This window comes from Mustela nigripes, chromosome 16 (genome assembly GCF_022355385.1).
Source record: "Mustela nigripes isolate SB6536 chromosome 16, MUSNIG.SB6536, whole genome shotgun sequence".
Classification (NCBI taxonomy): Eukaryota; Metazoa; Chordata; class Mammalia; order Carnivora; family Mustelidae; genus Mustela; species Mustela nigripes.
This window is the reverse complement of record NC_081572.1, coordinates 5,171,131-5,194,348: the sequence shown is the minus strand read 5'-3', so window position 1 is coordinate 5,194,348 and position 23,218 is coordinate 5,171,131. Positions and strand designations below refer to the sequence as shown.

The 23,218-nt window shown below is 63.7% G+C and overlaps 2 protein-coding genes across 3 annotated transcripts; one reads left to right on the top strand and one right to left on the bottom strand.

Moving 5' to 3' along the window:
- The first annotated feature begins 7 nt into the window (after positions 1-7).
- Positions 8-4,588, top strand: CDK3 (cyclin dependent kinase 3). The gene is made up of 8 exons (XM_059379580.1): positions 8-96; positions 620-745; positions 1,040-1,117; positions 1,191-1,311; positions 1,411-1,581; positions 1,676-1,777; positions 2,030-2,233; positions 3,693-4,588. The coding sequence occupies exons 1-8, from the start codon at positions 8-10 to the stop codon at positions 3,816-3,818; spliced, it is 1,017 nt and encodes a 338-aa protein (XP_059235563.1). The 3' UTR covers positions 3,819-4,588.
- A 114-nt stretch (positions 4,589-4,702) lies between these two features.
- Positions 4,703-21,081, bottom strand: EVPL (envoplakin). 2 transcript variants are annotated; one of them, XM_059380760.1, is made up of 22 exons: positions 20,759-21,081; positions 18,343-18,442; positions 17,857-18,011; positions 17,631-17,757; positions 16,746-16,871; positions 16,509-16,547; positions 16,219-16,380; positions 16,013-16,120; positions 15,737-15,832; positions 14,398-14,523; positions 13,750-13,896; positions 13,405-13,559; positions 13,136-13,233; positions 12,692-12,864; positions 11,599-11,777; positions 11,368-11,506; positions 11,046-11,239; positions 10,534-10,684; positions 9,530-9,613; positions 9,318-9,428; positions 9,115-9,207; positions 4,703-8,407 (listed from the first exon to the last, which is right to left on the bottom strand). In XM_059380760.1, exons 1-22 carry the CDS (start codon positions 20,854-20,856, stop codon positions 4,967-4,969), a joined length of 6,102 nt encoding a protein of 2,033 aa, XP_059236743.1. In that variant the 5' UTR covers positions 20,857-21,081; the 3' UTR covers positions 4,703-4,966. The 2 variants fall into 2 exon arrangements, with proteins under 2 accessions (XP_059236743.1, XP_059236744.1); XM_059380761.1 differs by lacking the exon at positions 20,759-21,081 and adding an exon at positions 19,440-19,454.
- Positions 21,082-23,218: the final 2,137 nt, after the last annotated feature.

Below are 23,218 nucleotides of genomic sequence, written 5' to 3'. Positions count from 1 at the left end.
TGTGTGCATGTGGTGCAGCGCCGGCGGGGGCCAGGAGGGGGAGCCGTGGAGCCGGCAGCCTGCCAGCAGTGAGGCCCCTGGAGCACAGGGTTTCTGGTGAATTCTGGGCTGGGGTTTGTGGGAAGGGTGCTAGGTTCCCCCATGGGCCCTGGGGGTGGGCTCCAGATGCAGGGGGGCTGTCCCCACTGAACTTCTGCCCTCAGAGAAGGCCGGGCTATCCCAGAAGGTCGGGGCATGGCCCCTCAGCCTGGCCGTGCGGCCTAGGGCAGGGCTGTGGCTCTAGAAACCCTTCCTGACCCCTGACCTCTGTCCTGGGGCTGACTCCAGCCCCCCAGGCCACCCTTCTGGGAAGCCTTGGCCCCCAGAGCCTGGGCCTGGCAGGGCCCAAGGCAGGGGCCCTGCTGAGAAGTTTGGGCCCTCCTGCGCCCCGTAGCCGGGTGCCTTCCTGCTTGGGCTGGGGGAGGCCTGGGCTGGGCTGGTTCCTGGGGATTGGGGGGTGGGACAGTGGGAGGCTGGGCCCGGGTGGGGGCTGGGCAGGGTGTTCTGTGGGGGCCGGAGGGGCAGCAGGGGTGCTGGGTGTGGCGGTGAATGCCCCAGGCGCCCTCTGTTTCCTGGGCAGCTCTGCGGCTATGGATGTGTTCCAGAAGGTAGAGAAGATCGGAGAGGGCACCTACGGGGTGGTGTATAAGGCCAAGAACAAGGAGACCGGGCAGCTTGTGGCCCTCAAGAAGATCAGGCTGGATCTGTGAGTGCCGCCACGGCCCCGGAGACACCAGACCCCTCCTCCCGCTAGCGGGCGACCCCTGTCTCTCACCTCAGGGCCTTACGCGCAGCTCCGCGTCTGCCCGTGCGGGTGGGGGCGGTGGAGGGGACATGGGAGACGGCGGTGGGGGACACGGGGGGCAGCCCTCGCCGTCCTCCCGGCCACACCTCGCCCAGGGCCCTCTTGCTGGGGGCCAGGCCCTTCTTTCGGAACACGGAACACACGGGGACTCCCTCGGGGCAGAAGCCTCCACTGCCCTCCCCTCCTTTCCCGCAGGGAAACGGAGGGAGTCCCCAGCACGGCCATCAGGGAGATCTCCCTGCTCAAAGAGCTTAAGCACCCCAACATCGTCAGGTGAGGTGGGCAAGGAGGTGGGGAGGCCGGGTCCGCCCGGGGGGCCGCGTAGTGACCGGTGTCCCCCGGCCAGGCTGCTGGACGTGGTGCACAGTGAGAAGAAGCTTTACCTGGTGTTTGAGTTCCTCAGCCAGGACCTGAAGAAGTACATGGACTCGGCCCCAGCCTCCGAGCTGCCGCTGCGCTCGGTCAAGGTAGCGAGGGAAGGCCGGTGGGAGGCCTGGAACGCCGCGCCCAGCCAGCCCGGCTTCCGCTCACCGCCAACCCCACTCCGCTCACTCTCGCTCGGGCAGAGCTACCTCTTCCAGCTGCTGCAGGGCGTGAATTTCTGCCACTCGCATCGGGTCATCCACCGAGACCTGAAGCCCCAGAATCTGCTCATCAATGAGTTGGGTGCCATCAAGCTGGCAGACTTTGGACTGGCTCGAGCCTTCGGGGTGCCCCTGCGCACCTACACCCACGAGGTACTGCCGCACAGGCGGGAGGAGGAGGCCAGCTGAAGGGGGCATCACCGGGGCACTCGGCCGCCCCACTGGCACTGCTTTCTCGCCCCCACAGGTGGTGACGCTCTGGTATCGCGCCCCCGAGATCCTCTTGGGCAGCAAGTTCTACTCCACGGCCGTGGATGTCTGGAGCATCGGCTGCATCTTTGCCGAGATGGTAGAGGGAGGGACAGATGTGGCCACGGGAGGCCGCAGGCAGGGTCCTGCTGGGGTAGGGCTGGGACTCCCATTCTCCTGAGAGAGGTGGCCTTGGGTGTTTGGGACTGGCTGCGTGACTAAGGAAGCAAACCGTATTCCAGGAAAAAGCCGGGATTCTTAGCACAGCCCTGGGAAACTTACCTTATCTGGGGTTGGATTCTGTAGGATTAGAGGAGGGACTGGACCCCACACCTCCTCTTTCTCATTTCAGGTGACCCGCAGAGCCCTGTTTCCTGGTGACTCTGAGATTGACCAGCTCTTCCGAATCTTTCGGACCCTGGGGACACCCAGTGAAGCCGTGTGGCCAGGGGTCACCCAGCTGCCCGACTATAAGGGCAGCTTCCCCAAGTGGACCAGGAAGGGGCTGGAGGAGATCGTGCCCAGTCTGGAACCAGAGGGCAAGGACCTGCTCATGGTAGGTCCAGGAGGGGGGCAGGGGAGGGCAAGAGCGGCCACTGCGCCACCAGAAGTGTCTCTGTCAGCCGACCCTGTGTCGCCCCAGAGCCCCCTGAGTCCAGCGGGGACTCTTTTCTGACCCTGAACACAGCCAGCTTGTCCCTGTCTCTCTTGATCGTTCAACCCGGAGGCTCCTTCCTGGACAAGTCCAGCATTCACGTGTCCTTTTAAAACATCTTTCTTCTGATTAGCTTTTGTTTTTATGCTCTGATACTTGTCCCCCACCCTATTTATTTATTTATTTATTTATTTTTATTTTTATTTTTTTAAAGATTGTATTTATTTAGTTGACAGAGAAAGATCACAAGTAGGCAGAGAGGCAGGCAGAGAGAGAGAGGAGGAAGCAGGCTCCCTGCCGAGCAGAGAGCCCGATGCGGGACTCGATCCCAGGACCCTGGGACCATGACCTGAGCCGAAGGCAGAGGCTTTAACCCACCGCGCCACCCAGGCACCCCCACCTTTTTTTTTTTTTTTTTTTAGATTTTTATTTATTTATTTGAGAGAGAGAGAAAGAGAGCAGGGGGGAGAGGGAGAAGCAGGCTCCCAGATGAGCAGAGAACCCGACACGAGGCTCCATCCCAGGACCCTGGGATTGAGACCCAGAGCCAAAGGCAGACGCTCAACTGTGTCACCCAGGTGCCCAATTCTTACCCTTTTTCTGTGAGCTTCTGCCGGTGGGGAGCACGCCTCCTTGCATAGTCACTGCTCTTCCCGTGAGGCTGTTTCCTGCTCTCTGGGCCCCTGCCACAGTCCAAGCTACCCTATGCTATAGCACCATCCTGACCTACTGGGCTGGCCCAGGCCAGACTACCCAGAAGGCCTCCGGCAGAACTGTCCATTGCCCGCAAAGACTCGGGACCACATCTGTCTCTTTAATCTAGTGTTGGGCCAGAAGAAGGCAGGGCAGTATTTTCATCTTTCCAGGGGCCTGTGTGTGTCTACCAGCCCAGCGCCAGCAGGAAGGCGTATGCCTCCAGCCCAGGCTCTTAGGGCTCCATCCGGCTACCGCCAGGCAAGGGGTCCTTCCACAGCCTAGCTGAGTCTTAGAGTTCCTAATATGTTCCCGAGACAGGTTTGACCCTCTCCTTCCTGGAACCTAGAGAGAGAAGTCTGTCTGCAGCAGAAGCAGGCACAGAGGCCAGGGAACCCCGTGGGAAGAAGGTGGACGGACTCAGCCTCTAGTCTTAACGGAGCCGGGGATGACTTTCCGGGCCGGCCTAGAACTAGTTCCTTGTCCCCGGATCCTGGGAGTGGCCAGAACTGGCTGGTGAGCCCGGAGGCAGTGGTTACACGCAGTTCTAGTTTGAAGGCAGCTGTTCTGGGGCTCGGGGCCCGCCACCTGGGGCCTGGAGGGCATCTCCTTTCCCGGCGTGGCCACCCCCAGGGCTCAGTGTTTGCTCCTCCTCCTTCCTCCCCAGCAACTCCTGCAGTACGACCCCAGCCGGCGGATCTCAGCCAAGGCCGCCCTTGTGCATCCATACTTCTCGTCCACGGGGACCCCCCCGGCACCCCACCAGTGCGTGCTGGAGCGGTTCTGCCGCTGAGAAGGCCCGAGCCTCCCAGCCTCTCTCCAGCCGCTGCCCCTGCTGCCTCCCCAACCCACTGCCCCAGGAAGAGAACAGCAAAGCTCTGAGTTTGGCCTTGGCCACCAGAGGGCTGAGTTTGAGTTAGTTCTGCCCACAGGTTAGCAAGTTCCCGTGTTGTTGGTTGGTTTGACGTTGCCATTTCCAGATGGGGGCACGGGGGATCGATAGAGAATGTGTCCCTGGGCTCTGGAACAAGAGTCGCCCAGGTGAGCGCGAAGCCTGCTCCAGCTGGCAGCAGGATAGAGCCAGACCCGCCAGCCCTGCCCCGCCCCGCCCCGCCCCTGCCCCAGCGAAAGGGTGCCCCCTGCTGGTCATTATGGCTTTAAAATGTTTTGGGGGGAAGAGTTGCATTCCAGGGAAGAAAGCAAGTTAAACAGGAAGCGGGGCAAGGGAGAGAGGACATTTTCCCCGATCGCGGCGTGGGTGAGAGTGTGCGTACCTGTTCTGAGTCGTCGTCTTGTACTTAGCATATACTTAACGTTTGTTTGCCTCTGGTTTTAAGAACAGGAAATAAAAGTGATGTATTCCTGAATTTTCCAGTGTTTTTCTCCTCAAGGGGTAACCAGGGACTTGCAGACGAGGGGGAGGTAGACAGAGAGCCGGAAAGCATTCCCGGCCCGACCCGAGAGACCCAGAACAGAGGTGATGGGGAGAGGCTGTTCATGATCTTCCCATGACCTGGCAACATGCCCTCCCGGGTCCAGGGAGCTGAAGCCCCTGCAGGCACCTGTTGTTCCCTTGGCAGGACTGGTTGGCGTGTCCACATCCCACCTGGGAAGGACCCCAAGCCATCTGTCCCTTGTGCTCGTGGCTCAGACAAATCAATTCTGCATTCCCAAATGTGCACTAGACGCTGGGAGAATTCGTTTATTGGAAGCACTGGGTGGTGGGGGGGGGATAGGTAAAACAGCTGTGCTGATCTCGGGATCTGGGGATGGACTGGGCATCAGAGTTAGGGGAGGGGGCCCAACACCACAAACTTTTGAGTAATAGCACCGTGATCAGACAGAGGGAAGGCCCGCCCCCTCGGGTTGGGCTGCTCTGGGGTAAGGGGTGCCTGCGTCCCCCTCCCCACCACACGCGCTCCCCACGACTGCTTGGGCCCCTCAGCGCCGGCAGCGCAGCAGCCGGGGCGAGGCGGGGCGGTAGCAGTGGTACCCCTCCAGCGTGGCGGGGAGCAGCAGCAGGCCGCTCAGGGGGTCTCTCCGGCAGCGCCCCATGGCCTCCTTGTAGCTTATGCGCTCCTTGGAGATGGGGTCTGTCAAATCCTTCTCGTAGCTGGCCTCCTCCCGCAGGAGCTGGGCCAGCTCTTCGCTGATCATTCCGGAGAGCACGGCCTGGGGGACAGGGATGCGGCCGGTCCTCTTGGGATCGATGAGCCCCCCAGTCAGGTGCTGCGCCTGCAGGTGCGGGAGCACGCTCTCCTGCGGCATCCAGCCCTTCTGAATGGCCTCGCCCACCGACAGCCTCTTCTTGGTGACGGGATCCTCGATGCCGGTGAAGGCCTTCTGGGCGTTGAGCAGCCTCTGCGTCGAGGAGTTCTCGATCAGCCCCCTCTCCATAGCCTTGTGCACGGAGTAGCGCTCCCGGCTGAGGAGGTCCACGATGCCCCCGGTGGCCGCCTGGGCCTCCAGCAGCTTCTGCCCGGTGATGGGATCCAGCATGTTCTTGGCCACGGCCGTCTTGATGGTGCATTTGTTGTCTGTGGTTGTGTCATAGATGCCGGCGATGGGGAAGCTGTCATCGGCGAGCCCGAGAGAGACGCTGGGAGAGAAGAAGCCGGGGCTCTGGGGGGCAGGGGAGGCGAGCGGGGACTTGGAGATGATGGAGCCAATGGAGAGTGAGGAGCTGGGCTTAGTCTCCCCGGCCACGAGCAGCGCGAACTCGGAGATGGGGAGGTGGCCGTCCTTGTAGAGATGGTACTCCTCCTTGGAGATGCGCCGGCAGCGCAGGGCGGCCTCGATGGAGTACTGCTTCCCGCTCTTGCGGTCCAGGAGCACGGACTCCTCGCCACAGGGGCCCGAGGTGGTGACCTCCTCCCAGTCGCACTCGAGCTCCTGGAGCTGGAGGTACTGGCCTCGGTCGATGACGCCCCTCTTGTAGGCCTCATACGGGGACATGTCCTTGCCGGTGTCAGGTTCGAGGATGGAGATCTTGGTGGAAAGGTTGGTCTCTCGCGTCTGGGTCTCCTGGTGGAGCTCCTCCCTGCTCACCTTGGCGTGGAGGTCCCGGAGGGTCCTCTCCTTCTCATAGATCTGGTCCTTCTCGCAGAGGATGGCCGCCTCGAGCTGCGAGAGCTCCTGGCCCCGCTGGGCCGCCTTCTGGCGCTCGCTCTCCGTCTTCTGGTTCAGCAGCTCTGCCTCCTCCTGCAGCTGCAGCACTTTCTGCTGCTTCTGTCTCTCCAGCTCCCGCAGCTCCTGCCGCAGCTGCCGGCGCTCCTGGTCCGCCTGGTCCCGGGCCTTGTGGAGCTCAGCCTCCTCCCGGGCCCAGGTCCGACCCAGCGCCTCCGCCCGGTCCAGCCGCTCCCGGAGGTGCCGCACGTCCTCCTCCCGGCTCTGGCGGGCCGCGCGCTCCCTGTTGAGCGCCTCCCACGCCCGGGACCGCTCGCCCTCCAGCACCCGGTCCTTCTCCACCCTGATCACCTCCTTATAGATGGTCTTCTCTTGCGACTTGGTGGTCTGGAGGACGTCGATCTGGACCTGCAGGTTCTTGCACTCCCGGTGCAGCTCTGTTACCTGCGTCTTCTCCTGGTCCAGGTCCTGCCGCAGGGCCTCTGTGGACTTCTCCAGAGCCGGGTCCTTCTCCAGCTTGACCACCTCCTCCATGATGATCTTCTCTTGCACCACGGGAGGCCGCTTCTCGAGCTCCTGGATCCTGAGGGTCAGCTGCCGCAGCTCCCTCTCGGCGGCCAGCTTCTTGCTCCGGTCCTCGCGGAAGCTGAGCAGGCTCTCCTGCTCCTGCACGGCCGCCCGCAGCTGCTGCACCTCGCGCTCCAGCTGCCGCCGCCGGCCCGCCTCCTCGTCCAGGCTGCGGCTCAGCCGGCTGTGGTCCTCGCGGAGCTTGGGGTCCTTCTGGGTGACCACCACCTCCTGCACCACCACCTTCTCCTCTGGCCGCCTCCTTTCCAGCAGCAGGTACCTGTTCTGCAGCTCGTGGACGGCGTCCTCGGCGGCCCGCCGCTTCTGGGCGGCTTCTCGCACCTCCTGGCGCAGCCGCTCGGCCTCCTTCTCCAGGACCGGGTCCTTCTCGTGGCGCACCACCTCCTTGTTCACCGTCTTGGTCTCCACCTTGGACCGCTCCCGCCGCCACTCATCGCGCTCCCCCTGCAGCCGGATGAGCTGCTCCCGGGCCCGCCCGCTGCCGTTGACGAGCTCGTTGAGCTGGGCCTTCAGGCGGTCGATCTCCCGCAGCACCTCGGGGCTCCGCTCGTGCTTCACCACCTCCCGGGTCACCTCCTTGTACTCCACCGTGGGCTTCCGGGCCCGGAGCGCGGCCAGGTCGGGCAGCAGCCCCTCCACCTCCTGCTCGGCGCGGCTCCTCCTGCCCGCCGTCTCCTGCAGCTGCGCCCGGAGCCGCGCCATCTCCTGCTGCGTCTCGGGGGCCACCTGGAAGGTCTCGTGCACGCGCTCCTGGAGCTGCACCTTGGGCTTCTGCTTCTCCAACGCGCTGCACTTGGCGCGCAGGTCCTCCAGCTCCCGCGCCAGCGCCGCGTCCCTGCTCCGGGCCTCCTCCAGGAGGCCCCTCAGCCTGGACGCCTCTTCCAGGAGGCCCGGGTCCTGCTCCACCGTCTTCACCTCCTTCACGATCACCTTGGGCTCCACGGCGCCGATGGCGCGCTCTTGCTCCCTAATGCGAGCCTGCAGCTGGGCGGCCGCGTCGGCCGCCGCCTTCCTCCGCCCCGCGTCCTCCTCCACCTGCCGCCTCAGGGCCTGGGCTGCCTTGAGCATCTCCAGGTCCTTCTCCACCTTGACCACTTCCTTCACCACGACCTTCTCCTTCACGCTCGGCGCCTTCTGCTCCAGGGCCAGCAGCTCCTTCTTCAGCGCCTCTAGCCGGGCCGAGACGGCGGCGTTCTCCCCGCGCAGGTGCTGGATCTCGCCGCTGAGCTGGGCCGCCTGGCTCTCCAGACCGGGGTCCCTCTCGATCTGGGTGACCTCCTTGGTCAGCAGGTGGGGCTGCATGGCCCTCCTCTTGCTCTCCAGCTGGACGACCTTCTGGGCCGCGGCCTCCAGGTCTGCCTGCAGGCTGGCCCGCTTCTTGCCTTCGTCCTCCAGCTGGGACCGCGCCCTGGACAGGCTGCTCTCCAGCTGGGGGTCCCGGTAGAACTCCACCACCTCCTTCTCTTCCAGCCTCTCCACGGGCCGCTGTGTCCTCAGCTGCAGCAGCTGGTCCCTCTGCTCCTGCAGCTGCTGCTGCACCTGGGCCACCCGCCTCCTCTCCTCCTCCAGCTGCGACTTCAGGGCCTCTGACTCCCTCCCTGCTCGGGCCGGGCCCGCAGACCCCTGCTGTGCGCCATGGGTCACCTGGATATCCTCACTGAGCTCCTTCTGCAGAGTGAGAGGAAGAAGGGAAGATGGGGGGGGGGATGAGCCCCGTTTCCACCAGCCCCACCCCACCCTGAGATCAGAGACCCCTCCCTGCTTCCGGGGACTTCTGGTAGGTCCCAGGGACTGGCGCTGCAGACCAGAGGTGTTTGGATGCAGGACTGAGAGGACCCTTTGGGCCCATGACGTTAGGATACAAGGCCGTGTCTGGGCAGAGTTTGCACTAGAACGTGCGAACAGGACAGGCCTCCTTTCCAAACATTCTCCCCTCTCCTTCCACCTAGGCTCCCGGACATGGGCCCACACTCCTCTGGGTAGGAAAAAGCTGGCAAGTCCTTCAGCCAGACTTGGAGAGTCACAGAGGGCTTCTGTCTCCTGGTCCCCCAGGCATGGAGACCTAGGTGGCCGTTGTGGCCAGTTCTACCTAAGGCTGAAGATGGGGGGATTTTCTCCTGTCCCCACCAGTGGACTGCCCAGTGGTGAAGCTGTGACCGCCCTGAATGACCTCTCCAGGGCCTGACTCTGCGCTGGATACCAGCTGCTGGGACAATGGGAGGAGGTGGGGAGCTGCTCCCCCTGTCCGCGCCCCCCCCAGCCGCTCAGACCCTGGGGCTGCGGGCTGCGGGACTAGGAGGAAAGGAAGAGAGGGCTGGGTCAGCGAGCAGCCCGGGCTGCCTGGTAAGGGGACGCAGGGGCTGCTGCCGCCATACCTTCTCCAGCATCTTTCTGGCAAACTCCAGCTGGCGCAGCTGCTGCTGGTGGGCAGCCGCGAGCTCCGTGTAGGCCTTTGTCAGGCTCTTCTCCTAGAGAGGCCGAAGGAAGGTCAGAGGAGGGCAGGGTCCGCTCCAGCCCTAGCAGCTGCAGAGCTTGTGCCAGAGGGGACACCAAGCCCCACCGGCCTGCCCCGTCTCACCTGCGCCCGGATGCTCTCCTGCAGCGGAACCACTCGGGCTCTCTTGGGAGCTGACCCTGCCTCCGTAGTCTCCAGGGAGCAGCGGTAGGTGTCTGCCTGCAACTCATAGTCCTGAGCAGGGAGGGAAGGATGACAGGCTCACGTCGGTGGCTGGGGGTGGTAGAGCAGGGGACTGGCAGGAGGGGGGAGGGGAGAGGAAGGAACGTGCTCACCTGCAGAGCTGCCTGCAGGTCCTGGGAGAGGCGGGACACCATGGCCCTATCCTGCTCTCGGCCCTGGATCTCCTGTTGCAGCCTCTGCCAGGGAGGAAGTGACAGTCAGGGAGGTCAGCAAACAGCGCTCACCCAGTCTCCCCTGCAGGGGCCTTGGGTGCCACCAGCGCCCCACAGGGGCAGGAGGTCGCCCGGAAAACTGCCTTTCCAGGCATGATCCTCTCCAGAAATTCTTCCTTCCGCTTTGGCAGAGTCCCTTCCTTCCGCCTAGTGCCCCTCCGACTCAGGTTCTAGAAGGCGGAGGTTCTCACCCAGCGCTGTGCCTCACAGCCGCCTAGAGAGTCTGTTAAAACAGAGACGCAAGGCCCCGTCCCAACCCCAGAGTCTCTGGGCAGATCTGGCGGGGCCCCAAGAATGTGCATGTCTAAGTGTCTCGGTGATGCTGGTGCTGTGGGTCCAGGGACCACCCTCTGAGAACCCCTGCTCTGTCCCACTTGTTCTTCAGCCTCCTAATCAGCAGGCAGCTCTAAGAATGTCCCAAGCCGCCCTCCTGACATCACCCCTCACTGTCATCCTCCTGCAGCCCCAGGCCCTCGCCCTCCAGACCTCTCATCCTGCCCCCACGTGTCCTGCCGCGGGCTCTCTCTCCACCAGAGCACTCAGCAGCCTCATGGCCTGTGGTGCACTGGCCTCCCCCGGCAGACTGGGCTGCTCGCCATCCGGCCGGACCTGCAGCCTCTGGTTCATGGCCAGTACATAGCCGGGGACTGGCAAGGATGGGGAAAGGGACACGGTAGGAGTTGGAACCCCCAGGAGCATAGAGCTCGCTGCCCACCTCAGACCAGATGGACACGGCCTTGCCAGGCGGAGCATTTAGAGTGGGGGTGGGGGGTTGGTGGTCACCCCGAGGGTCTGTGGTCTGAGCTCTGAGGCCTCTTAGAACACTGGCTACTAGGGGGCCACGTGCCCCCCAGGTCGCCCCCCAGGCAGCCCCAGCTCCTCACCTTCTGTGCCTGCAGCTTGTAGGCAATCTGGCTGGGCCCCTCGCCGGGCCGCACCTGGGCGCGGGGCAGGTGCTCCAGCCAGAAGCTCAGGTTGTCCCTGCAGTTCTTGAACTGCTGGTAGGTGAGGCCGACATCCTGCAGCATCTTCTCCCTGCGGGAGGAGGAGGCCCGGAGCGGAGGTGAGCGCTGCCCTGTGTGGACAGGTGAGGGGCTCACGGAGGGGGCTGGGGGGCGCCTCCCTGCCCGGGATGAGTCAGAAGGGCCGAGTGACCCACCGGACTGATCCCCTCACTCTGGGCCTGCATTGGAGCTGGGCGTTCAGGGACGGACCAGACCGTCCCAGGCAGGGAGGTGGGTGGGCTTACCCTGGGAGACTGTTACTACCCCGTTTCAGAGTCGAGGGAACCAGCCTCAGAGAGGCGAAGTCACCAGTCCAAGGTCACACAGCTCAGGGGCAGCAGCCGCTGTGCGCTGTGGGGCATGCCCCGAGCCCCGATGGCCCAGCCACTCACCGCAGGTCCAGCTGGTCCCCCACAGCGTGGTAGCGGTCGGTGAGGGCCCTCGCCTGGCGCTGCTGGCGAGGCAGGTCTTGGCAGAACTCATGGAAGTTGTTCCGCAGGGCGCCGCAGGCGTGCTCAGTGGCCTTCAGCTCCCGGTGCAGCCCCAGCACGCAGGCCTGCCGTTCCAGCAGCTCCCTCCGCAGGCGCTGGGAGAGGAGGGGACACGACGCCATGCACCCTCAGGGTTCCACGAGTCGCCATGTGACCCCGCCCGCCCATGAATGCTTGGTGAGGCGGTGGCCTGTTGCCCCCGGGAGGCCACCCGGCCCCTCACCTGCAGCTCGCTGACCCTGTCCTGCAGGGCGCCCGGGCCGGCGGGGATGGGGGCCTCCTGCGCCACGGTGGTCTCGAAGCCTCGGATGACCCTGTCCGCATCCTGGATCTGGCGCTCCAGCCCCAGGGCTGCTCTGGCTCTGTCTCCAGGGGGCCCAAGGTCAGGTGCTTCCTCAGCCGCACCCCCCAGGGCCACCCAGCTGTCCCCTTCCCCAGTCCCCAGAGCACTCACTTCTCCCCGTAGAGGTTGCAGAGAACCTGCACATCGTTGTACTTGTTCTTGACACTGTTGAGGGTCACGGGCAGGTTCAGGGCAGAGGGGCCCACGGGCTGGGCAGACAGAAACGCCTCACACTCCCGCTGGGCTGCCTCCTTCTCCGCTCCCAGGCCCTGCAGCCGCTGGGCTGTGTCCTGGGGCAGAGAGGGACAGGGTTGGTCTCCTTCCTGCTGGGTCAACCCGACCCTGCCCACCGGGCCTCAGAGTGTGGTGGGGGAGAGCCTGGGCGCAGGCCCCAGACCCGGGGACAGTCCTGGCCCCAAGAGTCCTCATGTGGATGACTACGGGCCAGTCAGCCTGGCCGAGCCCGTCTCCTCATCTGAAGAATGATGGGAGGAAGCAGCGTGACCCCGTGTCGCTGTGCGCTGCACAGAACGTCACTGTCCTGCGCCATCGCCCCAGGTCAGACAGCAAAGCCTGAGCTCTGTCCACATAGGGTTATTCTGTCCCTCGTCGTCCGCTCATCCGCTCTGAAAGCCATCGGTGCCGGCTCTGCTGAGCCATGACTGGGAAATTTAGGAACCAAACCCAAACCAAACCACCGGTTAGGAAGGACGGAACCCAAACTGCACCCCCCGCCCCAGGCGTGCGGAGGGACAAAGAAGGAGTTCCTGCTGACGGCGTCCACATGCGGCTTCCTGGCCAGGGAGGCGCCCCCAGCTGCCTCCAGGAGAAATCCCCCTGAAGACACTCGGGCTTCCTTGCCGCTCTCAGACGGTCACCAGAACGCCTCTCTAGTGCAGGCTACAGGGCCTTTACTCTGGGCCCTGCCACTCTGGAACCTTCCGGGGTCTTAGCGCACCTCGTTCGGATGAGCTGGGTATTATTGTGTGTCTTTGGTGACAAGGAGACCGAGGCCCAGAGAGGTTAAGTGACTTGCCAACATCACAGAGCTGGTCCGTGAAGGAGCCGGGACTGGAGCCCTGGACTGTCCACTCCCTTCCTTGCCCCGGGTCCCTGCGGCTGCTCTCACACTCGCTTCATCCTTAGTTCGCACACCCCCAGCACAGGACTGCTTCTCCTCCCCGCCGTCCTCGCACCCACCCACCTTGTGGCTTTGGATGCGGCCCTCCAGGTCCTGCAGGGGTGTCTCGCGGCTCAGCGGGGCTCGGGCCCAGGCCAGCACCTGCTTCTCTATCTGCTTCAGGTCTCCGTCTAGCCGGGTCATCTGCGTCAGGAGCTTCTGGGCCTGTGGGTCTGCTGGGGCTGAGCCAGTGGGAGCTGGGGGCATAGGGAGCCGTGAGGGTCCGAGGCCCATCTGCCTGAGGAGCAGCTCTCCCCTGGGTGCCCCCAGAGCGTCCTGTGGGGGGTAGGAAGGGAGAGGGACAGAAGGCAGGGCCTAACCAGGGGAGGGACAATGCTAGGGGCTTGCCGACCCAAGAGTTGGACTCCCCTAGCAGGAGTCCCTAATCCAGGATGATCACCTGCCCATCGCAACCCCCCCACAGTGGCCAACAAACCCCCCACCAAGTCCCCGGCCGGCCCTCAGTACCCTGCTGGCCAGTCTGTAGGGGCTGCGTAGCGCTGGCCACCAGGTGGCTCTGGACTGTGTCCAGTCTCTGCTTCAGGGCCTGCAGCTCCGAGGCCAACCTAGAACAAGGAGGAGATCAGAGAAGGATGTCTCTCCTCTCTCTCCAAGCCCTCCGCCCCACCCCAGGAGTCACAGGTCCAGGAGGAGGCCAGGCAATGGCCTCAAACAGCACAGGACCTGGTCTGGGCCCACAGCCTGCCTCCTGCCCGAGGAGCCCCAGGGAGACCCACTTGGAGGCTCTGGTCACGGCTTCAGGGTCCGGAGCCGGGATGCAGAAGCAGGCGGCTGGGGCACGTTTGGTCTCCCCACCTGGGCCCTGAACGACCCAGGTGTGCTGGTCAGTGTTGTCCATCAGCAAATACCGCTCACCCCGCAGCAGCTGCACCTGGGGGACAGGTGGGGAGGGGCTCGTGGAGGTTCAGTGCCGGGAATAGGGAAGGAATAAGGCCAAGATGGGGGAGGGGTGGGGACAGGCCAGAGGCCGGGCAGGGCTGGGGAACGGTGGGGCTGGGGGCCCAGGGGAGGGGGTGGGACTGGAGGGGGCAGGGCGGGGGCGGGGTGGGCCGAGCACGTACTTCTCCTGAGTCCCAGTCACAGATGCTGTCCACATGCAGGGGCTGCTGGGGCGGGTTCCTGCGCTGCGGCAGAGGTGCCACCTGCTGGCTCCGCCGCTGCAGGTCTTTAATGGTCTTCTCTGCGACAGCCAGCTGCTTCTTCTCTGCCTGTGGGGACCCAGGCTGCCCTTGAGGCCCATCCCGTGCCACCCCTCCCAGAGCCAGGAGTCTGGTCTTCACAGAGACAGGGTCTCTAAGTCAGGCAAGTCAAAGAAGCCCCTCCAGGGGGCCCAGGATTCCAGACTCTGCTGGTTGGGGTGGAGGGGCTGCCTAACAACACTCAGGCCTCTAGAGTGGGGGCGGGGAGTGGCTCAGAGCTCTCCCGGGGGGTCCCTGTCACATTACAGGTGAGGAAGCAGGTAGGCACGTGGAAGCAGGTAAGCCTACCGCACGTGGAAGCCTACCTACAGCATGTGGAAGCAGGTCCAGAGCGGGGACGGGCTTGCTGGTAACAGAGCAACCCCCTATTGCTGGAGCAGACATCCTTTTCCTGCCCTCCAGGATGGGCTCAGGGCAGAACTAAGCGCCTGGGAAGGATGAGGCCCAGACCCAGGGGCCAGCCCCAATCCCTGGAGTGGAATGCAGGTGGCCTGGGCGGGGGGCTCTCACCTCCAGCTGCTGCAGCAGCTCTGTGGGGGCACCAGGGGGCGCTCCAGGGGCTGGGCTGTACTGGGTGTCCAGGCTGGAGTTCACCTTTTCCAGGGTTTGGCTGACCGAGTCGGCCTCTTCCTGGAACTGAGGTCCTGGACAGTCAGGGGCAGCCCACTGCCCACCCACCCTGCAAGCCAGCTAAACGCAAATTGTCCCTGGCCCCGGAGCTGTCAGCTTTCCAGGCCGTGGGGTCTTTTCCACTGGCTTTGGGGCTCCCTGAACTTGATTTTGTGTTATAAAACACCTTGGCTTCTGTCTTTCCTGCCCACGGGGAGGCGGCCCTCTCCTGCTCACTCCAGCACCTGCAGTGGTCCTGGCTGGGGCCGGGGGTGGGTGCCGGGGTGTCGGGGCTGGAGTGGGAGCCGGGAGCACGCTCTGAAGCTGGGATCACCCATCCCGCAGCTGGGTGATGCGGCAGAACTCCTGTCCGTGGGCATGATAATGGTACGGTGGTTATGTAGGAAAATATTTTTTAAAAAAGGAAGAAAAAGGGGTGCCTGGGTGGCTCGGTCATTAAGCGTCTGCCTTTGGCTCGGGTCATGATCCCAGGGTCCTGCGGTCGAGCCCTTGCATCAGGCTCCTTGCCCAGCAGGGAGCCTGCTTCTCCCACTCCTACTTCCCCCTGTTGTGTTCCCTCTTTCACTGTGTCTCTCTCTGTCAAATAATAAATAAAATCTTAAAAAAAAAGGGGGGGGGTGCCTGGGTGTCTCAGTGGGTTAAAGCCTCTGCCTTCAGCTCAGGTTGTGATCTCAGGGTCCTGGAATCAAGCCCCGCATCGGGCTCTCTGCTCAGCGGGGAGCCTGCTTCCTCCTCTCTCTCTGCCTGCCTCTCTGCCTACTTGTGATCTCTGTCTGTCAAATAAAAAATCCTCAAAAAAAAAAAAAAAAAAAGAAAAAAGGAAGGAAAAAACTCTGGCTTTTGTCCCTCTCAAAGCATATGTAACATTTTAGGTGGAAATTACCCCCCAAAAAATAAATAAAATAAGTCACTGTTGTGCATTCTGTCAATGTTTCTCAATCCCCTTTTCACAATCATCCCTTCTAAGAAGAATTGTGGGACATCTATCTTTTCCTTATCAATCTCGCTATAAAATTGTAACCCTACTAGATATGCCGTGTGCATTGGTGATGTATGTTTAAAAAGAGGAAGTTGTTTTCTCCCCCCTTAAGAACCAACCCTCCCTGGGAGCCAGATGACCGTGTGGCGTTCTCCAGGCCCTCTGTGCCCAGCCCGGGGCCCTGCGGCCGCCTGCCACAGCCTCCCCTGCCAGGCCTCGTGTTCCCGCCCGCAGGCTCACCCGGCGGTAGGCTTCCACGTGCTGCAGCTGGCTCTCCTGACAGATGCACAGATTCAGAAAGTTCTGCCACTCCATCTTCAGGGCCTCCTGGTGGGTCTGCGGACAGCGGCACCGAGCCCTTGGACCACACCCGCCCTGATCCGAGCCCCTCTCCGCTGCCCAGACCCTGGCCACGTCTCCCTCTCTCCTCAGCCTCCCTGGGAAGCCCCAACCCCAGCCCCACCGAAGGAGGGGGCTGCTGTCCCTGGGACAGTGGGCGGGATCTGTCCCTCGCACCTGGATGGGTCCCACAGCCGGGTGGCCCAGCTCCACCATGCGCTCTCCGTCGTCCTCCAGCTGATTCACGCTCTGCTCCTGGCTCAGCAGCTCGTGCTGCTTGAAGTGCTGGGTGGGCGGGGACAGTCGGGAGCATGGGTGAGGAGGGGACAGGTGGAGGAAGCCCCCCCCCCCCGCCCCCCCAGCCCCCCTCTCCCCCCGCCCACCTCGTACTCCCGCCGCAGGCCTTCGGGGTCTGCCAGGAGGTCGCTCCAGTCCTGCTGCAGGATGCTCTGCTGCTGCTGGGCCAGGGCGCTCAGCTGGCGCGTGCAGGCCTGCAGGTGCGTGTACAGGCTGCCCAGGCTCTGCCCGCGCCACGAGGCCGCCTTCTGTGCTCGGGAGGGCAGGGAGGGGACGGGGTAGCGAGGGACACCGTCAGCCTGAGCCCAGAGATGCTGTGCGCCCCAAGGGTGCAGGCAGGCGGGTCTGCCCCACTCCCAGCCCTTCCCCTGCTCACCAGGAGGTCCCGGTATTGGCTCCTGATGGTAGCTGCGTCCTGCCTCGGCCAGTGGGGGGGGGCACAAAGCAGGCTCGGTGAGAAGCGGGGCGCGGGGGAGAGGGCAGCCCACACACGCTGCGCTCACCTCGCCCCAGCCCGCATCCCTTGCCCCAGAGGGCCCGCTGGGCCACACCGGCTCTGATGGGGGATGTGGGGGGAGGGCTGCAGGGCCAGGTGGGGCTGGATGTCACGCACCGGCCCAATGAGGTTCCGGAGCTGCTGCCCGTAGGCCTCGATCTCCTTCTGCAGGATGTTGTGCTCGGCGATCTGCTGCTCCAGCTCCGCCATGCCCGGCCCGTACCGGCCCTCGCAGACTTGCTTCTGCAGGAGAGCCGACCGCTCAGCTCAGCCAGCGGGCTAGGCCTGTGCTTGTCCTCCCTGTGTCCCCATGTGGAGGACTGGAATCGGTCGTTTGGGCAGAGGGTGGACAGGCCAGCTGAGCGGCCTCGGGGAACGGCAGCCCGCTTGCCCGGGCTGAGGCCTGAGCATCTTTGTGACTATGGCCCCTGACTCCCGCGGGTCCCCAGGACGCAGCACTCAGCCTCTGTAACACTTTCCTACCCTTCCCTGCCTCCTGCCCCCCTGGCCTTGGCACCTCCTGCCTGGAAAGCTCTCACTAGCTCTGGGACCCTGTGACACCCTCCTCTGCCCATGCCCTCCCCACTGTCCCTACATTGTCATCATGGCACCCCTTCTGTTTTGACATCAAAGCACAGTTCCTCACCCGATGTCCAGGGTGCCCATGACCTGGCTTCGCCCGCCTGCCCAGAAAACCCCGTTTCCCGCCACACCCCAGGCTGGAGCCTCTGTTTCTTCCTCTGGAATGTCCTCTCCTCACCACTTCACCCAAAGCCTAATTCGGCCCTCCCACCTCTCTGAGGCCTCTTCATATGCCCCCTCCTGCAGGAAGCCTCCCCGGCCTGCACTGTCTCCTCTGCTCTCTCCCTTCCCAGACCCTCCCACAGGTGCAAGTGCCCCCACAGGCCCCTTGACGACACACAGCCCGGTTCTGTTGTCTGATGGTGCCAGGTGTGACTTTGAGCTCCTGGAGGTGTCTCCAACACGGGGGACAGCGCTGACCTGTTTCTGCTCCAGCACGCGCGCCCAGTCCACCCTGGGCCCCACGTCGGGCGGCAGCACTATCTTCTCGTACAGGGCACGGTACTCGGCACACTCCTGGGTCACCCGCTCGTGTAGCTGCTTGATGCTGGCAAGGAGGGGGCCAGCAGGTCAGGGCCGGGTCTGGGGCTGCCCTGGAACCCCAGTGCCTCGTGCTAGAGCCCCGGCCCTGGCTGCGCCCACTCACTCCTTCTCGATCTCCTCGGCCTGCGGGTGCTTGAGGCGCCGGGCCTTGTCCACATCCAGGAAGAGGTCCTTCAGCAGCACCTCGGCCTCCTTCAGGCTGCGGCTCACCTCCTGCCGGTGCTGCAGGGCCTGGCTCTGCTCACTGTGCAGCCGGTCCTGTAGGCGGGGGATCACAGTCCGCCTGAGCCCCGCCCTGAGCTCCGCAGGCTGCACCGCCGACCTTGGCGCCCGCGCCGGCAGAGGGCCAGGCCCAGGGCACCTGTGGGGCGGTGCAGGGACATGGGGGAGACCCAAGCCCCACCCCCAAACCCCTCTAAGCCTCCGAGTTAGGAGTCCAACAGAAAAGGAGAGCTGAGGCCTCTCTCCCACCAGGAGCAGGGAAGGATGAGCATTATCTGTCCCCCTTTAGCTGCCCTCAGTGGGCTTTCAGGGGCTTTAGTGGGCCTCCCACGCCCCCACGCCCTACCGCTTGCCCCTGAGGCCTTACCTGCTGCAGTCTCTTCTGGGTCTCCAGGATGTCCCTCTCCACCTGGTCGGCATTGGCCTGCATGCGGGAGATGAGCAAGGCCAGCTCCTGGGTGGCAGCCCTGGGGTGCCGGTGGGGGAGGACAGAGCCGGCGTGGTTGGAAAAGAGCCCTCTGTCCCACCTGCGCGGGGTCTCCTGTCTCCCTCTGCCCTGTCCTGCCCCCCAGCTGCTGTCACGGCCTGGGCGGGAGGCGTCTAGGACCTGGGGCGCTCTGGTCTCTCTCTGTAGGGGCCGAGACACCCGGCCCTGAAGGTGGGGGAGCACTGTCCTCACGTGAGGGTTCAGAAAGTGGGGGTCTCTGGTGTATCTGGCACCATGCAGCGGGCCAACATCACAGTCCTGGCAGCGAGTTCCCAACCCCGCCCGGCTCCCTGCCACTTCCTTGGGAGTGAATCATGGCTGAGCCACTAATACCCGAGCCGGCACGGCTGGGCTTCTGGGAGCGGCCGTCGGACTGGCTGTCTCCCCCCCCATCCTCCTCCCACCCCAGGCCTGTCTCCCCGTCACCACCCTGGGCTTTGCTTACGGCCAGGCTAACAACCGTTTGGAGGGGCTGCACAGCACCGGGGCGGGGGGGAGACTGAGAGATGGGGTAAACTGACCATGCCCAGGTTTGAGGATTAAGTCCCAGATTAGGACCTGACTTGCTCGAAGTCACACAGCAAGGAGCAGAGTATGAGCCTGATCTGACTCTCTAGGGTCCTTTCTAGGCAGCACCTGCTGTGTGCCTGAGCTCCCTCTCTGGGGCCTAGGGACCCACAGACCTAATAAAAGTAGAGTGATCCAAGGCACATAAGCATAGCACCCTATGAGGTTACAGTCCTGGGGAAGGGGAAGGCTTCCCTGAGCTGGACCTTGAACTTGGGGTCAAAGGATGAGCCCACCCCAACCCTCCAGACTCACCGCCCACCCCGGGCCCAGGCTGAGGGGCAGTGCCAGTAAAGACCCAGTCTGAAAGAACTCTGTGGCCAAACAGCCTGGGTTTGCTCATTCTCTAGCACTACTGCTGTGTGGCCTTGGGCAAGTTACGTAAACTCTCTGTGCTCAAGGTTCCTCACTTGTAAAGTGGGGCTTTGACTGCATCGCAGCGCTACTGCGAGTGTTTGGAGAATGAACCCATCGGAGGCATCCAGGGCACAGCCTGCCTGGAGTGGGCGTCCACACGCGCTGGGTTTATCCCCATGGAATGCAGGCACCATGAAGGCAAGGAGCTGTCGGTTCTCTGTAAGGCGGAATCCTCAGTGCCTAGAACAGTCCTGGCACACAATAAATACGTGTTCAACCAGAGGGTTGCACACCAGGGAAGCAGTGAGCTGTTTGAGGGGCCGCAGCCAGAGCCGGCCGGGCTGTCGACAAACTTGCCAGCTGTCCCCAGCTAGGAGCCTACCTGGGGACAGGGAGCTGCAGGTCCTGACCCCTGGGCGACCTGTCCTCAGGCCAGGCCTCCTGGGAAGGCTGCCCCCACCGGGAGGAGCACACTCCGCCCTGGGCAGGGCTGAGGAGCGCCAGGGAGGACTGGTCACTCCAGTGAGAGTCTTAACTGCTGTCTTTCCTGTCTGCCCACAAGCCCAGCCTCCGTGTCATCGCCCCGATCCGATTCCTATCAAGGTAATGAGCCTTTCATCTCCGCTCCCATCTGCCTCCTCCGCCCTGCGGAGGCCAGCGAGAGGCAAGAACGGGAGGGAAGCAGCCAAGTTGTCTGCGGACCATGGGGCTGCTGAGGGCCAGGCTGGGTCCAGCGGGGAGCTGGGGGAGCCCGGGGAGGCTCTGAGGATGTCCTGGCCTGCGGGCCCTCCCCTTTCCCAGTATCACCCTCTCCTCCTACCACGCGGTACAAGAGTCACCCCAACACTGTACCAAAACTCACGGCCGGAGGGGAGGGCCCCCCCCCCCCCGGCCCCCTGCACCAGCCACCCCCCACCCCTGCCCCATCTCCCCGCACCAGTCCTCCCCCGCCTCCCCGTCTCCACCTCTTGGCCTCAGTCCTTCTGCCCACCCAGGGCCCAGGTTCCAAGGGTCAGCCCAGCCCAAGCGGAGCCTCGAGGTCAAGTCACAGACAGGGAACCAAGCACCCCGGTCTCCCAGGCCCCTGGCCCCACTCCATCCAGTGTGTCTCCTGCAGAGCACCCGTACCCACGGCCCTCAGGCTCCCTGGACAGTGTGCGAGCCCCCCGCCAGCCCGGCCTCCTGCCATGGCCGGAACTCCGTCCGGGCTCGGGAGACATTCCACCCCACCACCACCCCCAGACTTTTGGCCTCGGGACACTAAATACCAGCACTGGGCTGGTCCTGAATTCCGGGCTGCCATCTCCAGGAGGCTAGAGCACCTGGGCCTGGCACCACTCCCGCCCCAGTCCGCTGCCCCAGCCCCGCTCACCGGCTGTGCTTGCTGGGGGAGCCCTTGGGAGAGCCCTTGGCTGGGGAGCCCTTAGGGGACCCCTTCCCCTGGGAGCCTTTGCTCAGACCCTTGAACATGGTCGTAAAGGCAGGTGCCGGCTCAGGCGGGGCTCGGCTGGTGCAGGCAGGTGGCGGTGGCAGGCGTGTGTCCTCCCTGGCTGCTTAGCTGGGCTCTGGTGAGGTGGGGCGGTCAGGCCCAGGGAAGGCAGTTTCTGGGAGGCCCCTCCCCGAGGTGAGGCTGCGAGTGAGCGCGGGCCAGGCCGCCACGCATGCACCCCACACAGCCCACCCTCGGCTGCTCCTGCACGACCAGTTTGGGAGGAAAGGGCACAGCCCAGAGGGCGGGCCGCCCGAGCCTGCCCGACTCCCAGAGAAGGTTTGGACTTGTTATACCCACACACCCAGAGGGAACCCGCGATCACACCCAGACGGGGAAACAGCCGGCCCGGGAGGGACAGGGCTGCAGACAGGCAGGTGCTCACACATGCTCGGGGACGGAGGCCCGGCCTCAGAGCTCGGGCTGGGGGTGAGTAAGCACCTGCAGGCACACAGGGCACCCGGCTCTCAGGCTATCGGGCACGTCCCCACCCCCAGCTCTCACCCACCCCAGCCCGGGCCGTCTGGCCTCGGCTCTGCGCCCTCCATCACTGCTGTGGGGCATTTGGGGGCATTTAGCCCGGACAACCGGCACAAGGTCCATTTTTTTTTTTTTTTAATTTATTTGACAGAGATCACAAGTAGGCAGAGAGGCAGGCAGAGATAGAAGAAGGGAAGCAGGCTCCCCGCTAAGCAGAGATTCCCGATGTGGGACTCGATCCCAGGACCCCGAAACCACGACCCAAGCCGAAGGCAGCGGCTTAACCCACTGAGCCACCCAGGCGCCCACAGGGTCCATATTTAACAGTGAGCACCACGCAGTCGACTCGCAGACAACCCTGCAGTTCCACTGCCTGAGCTTCCTGGCTGGCTCAGGGTCACCCTGTCTGTGGCTCTGGGATCCCCCGAAGAGTCTCAGACCAGCTCCCGAGGGGCTGGGATGCCCCCCGTGCCCCTCACCCTAGGGCCCCCAGCATCAGCTTCCAGATGCTGCTCAGCCTGGGGTCTGGTTGAGCCCCCTGGCAGCCCACCGTACTTGGGCCTTCTCCCTGCCTCTCCTCACTCGGTCCCCCAGAAGTGGCTCCAGGTGGCTCTTCTGGAGTCAGATGGGGCGGTGGACAGAGGTGCCGGTTTACTGGCCTCTTCCCGCATTGAGTGCCAGGGAGGCGTCCTGACAGCTGCCTTCCCGGCGGCGCCCCCCCACCATTTCCAGGCCCTCCTCTCACTGGCCCAACTGGAAGAATCCTACAGCTCCAGAGCCACTCCCCAGAACCATTACAGCGCTGGTGGAGGGCAGGCGGGACAAGTAGCAAAGGGGAGGGAAGCCGTTGTGCTGGCTTTGGAGCCCGGGGATAAGCTGGCAGGCCCAGCTGAGGGCAGAAAACAGAGACGAAGTAGGGCTGGATCCCTCCGGTTAACAGGGCAGGGGGAGAACCGAGACTGGCCCGACGTCCCAGCGGGACGAAGAGGCTGGAGTCCTTTTTGGCTGAGTCTCATGGACACGCCACTGAACCTGGTCCTGGAGAGAGGACCCAGGAGTCACCCAGGCTGGGGGTGCAGCGGGGGAGGGGAGGGCACCAGGGGGCCTTGACAGTAGCAACAGGGAAGCTGAGTGTCTCTGAAGCTCTGTTCCCGGTTCAGTGTTGTGCGCTGGAGACAGAGATGGAAGACCAGGCCCAGAGGCCGCGCAGCCCCTGCCCAGCCCCTCCTCCACGTTACTGCTGGGTGACAATTTTCTTTGAACCACTACTTGCAGGTGTGCAATCAACTGTCCTCAGAAAGAGGCCACTGCTTAAACTACTGAGGGCGCCAGGAATCAGCACTGAACAGGCCGACGACCTCTCATCTCTGACCACAGAGCTCACATCCTTATTTTTGAGATTAGATGAGTGGTGGCAACGCCCAGGAGAGCCAAGACAGGAGGCAGGAGACTGCAGCTCTGAGCCCACGGTCCTGCCTCCCCGAGAACTCTGGGCCCCTTCCCAGGAGGTGCTGGTCACTGGCGGAAGGGGGCCCAGAGGGAAAAGATGTTAAGACTCCAGCACCGGGAGCAAAAGCAGCGGGGGGAGCCTCCTCCAGGTCCCAAAGCTGAGCAGGGGAGAGGGATGGAGACCAGGGGCTGCCACGGCAGGAGGCAAAAGGCAGCCAGGCTGAGATCTGAAACGGTTGAGCTTTTGTCTCCAATGTCTCCGGTCTGCAGAAGCTCTCCTGGAAATAAATGAGCACCACGGGAGGCTCTCACACACTCGAGATTAAGGCTAACTGATTCACTGCAAGAAAAACAAGAGTTGAATTCCTGGCGTGACTGTCTAACACCGAATCAAATCAGCCTCCAGCTCCCCAG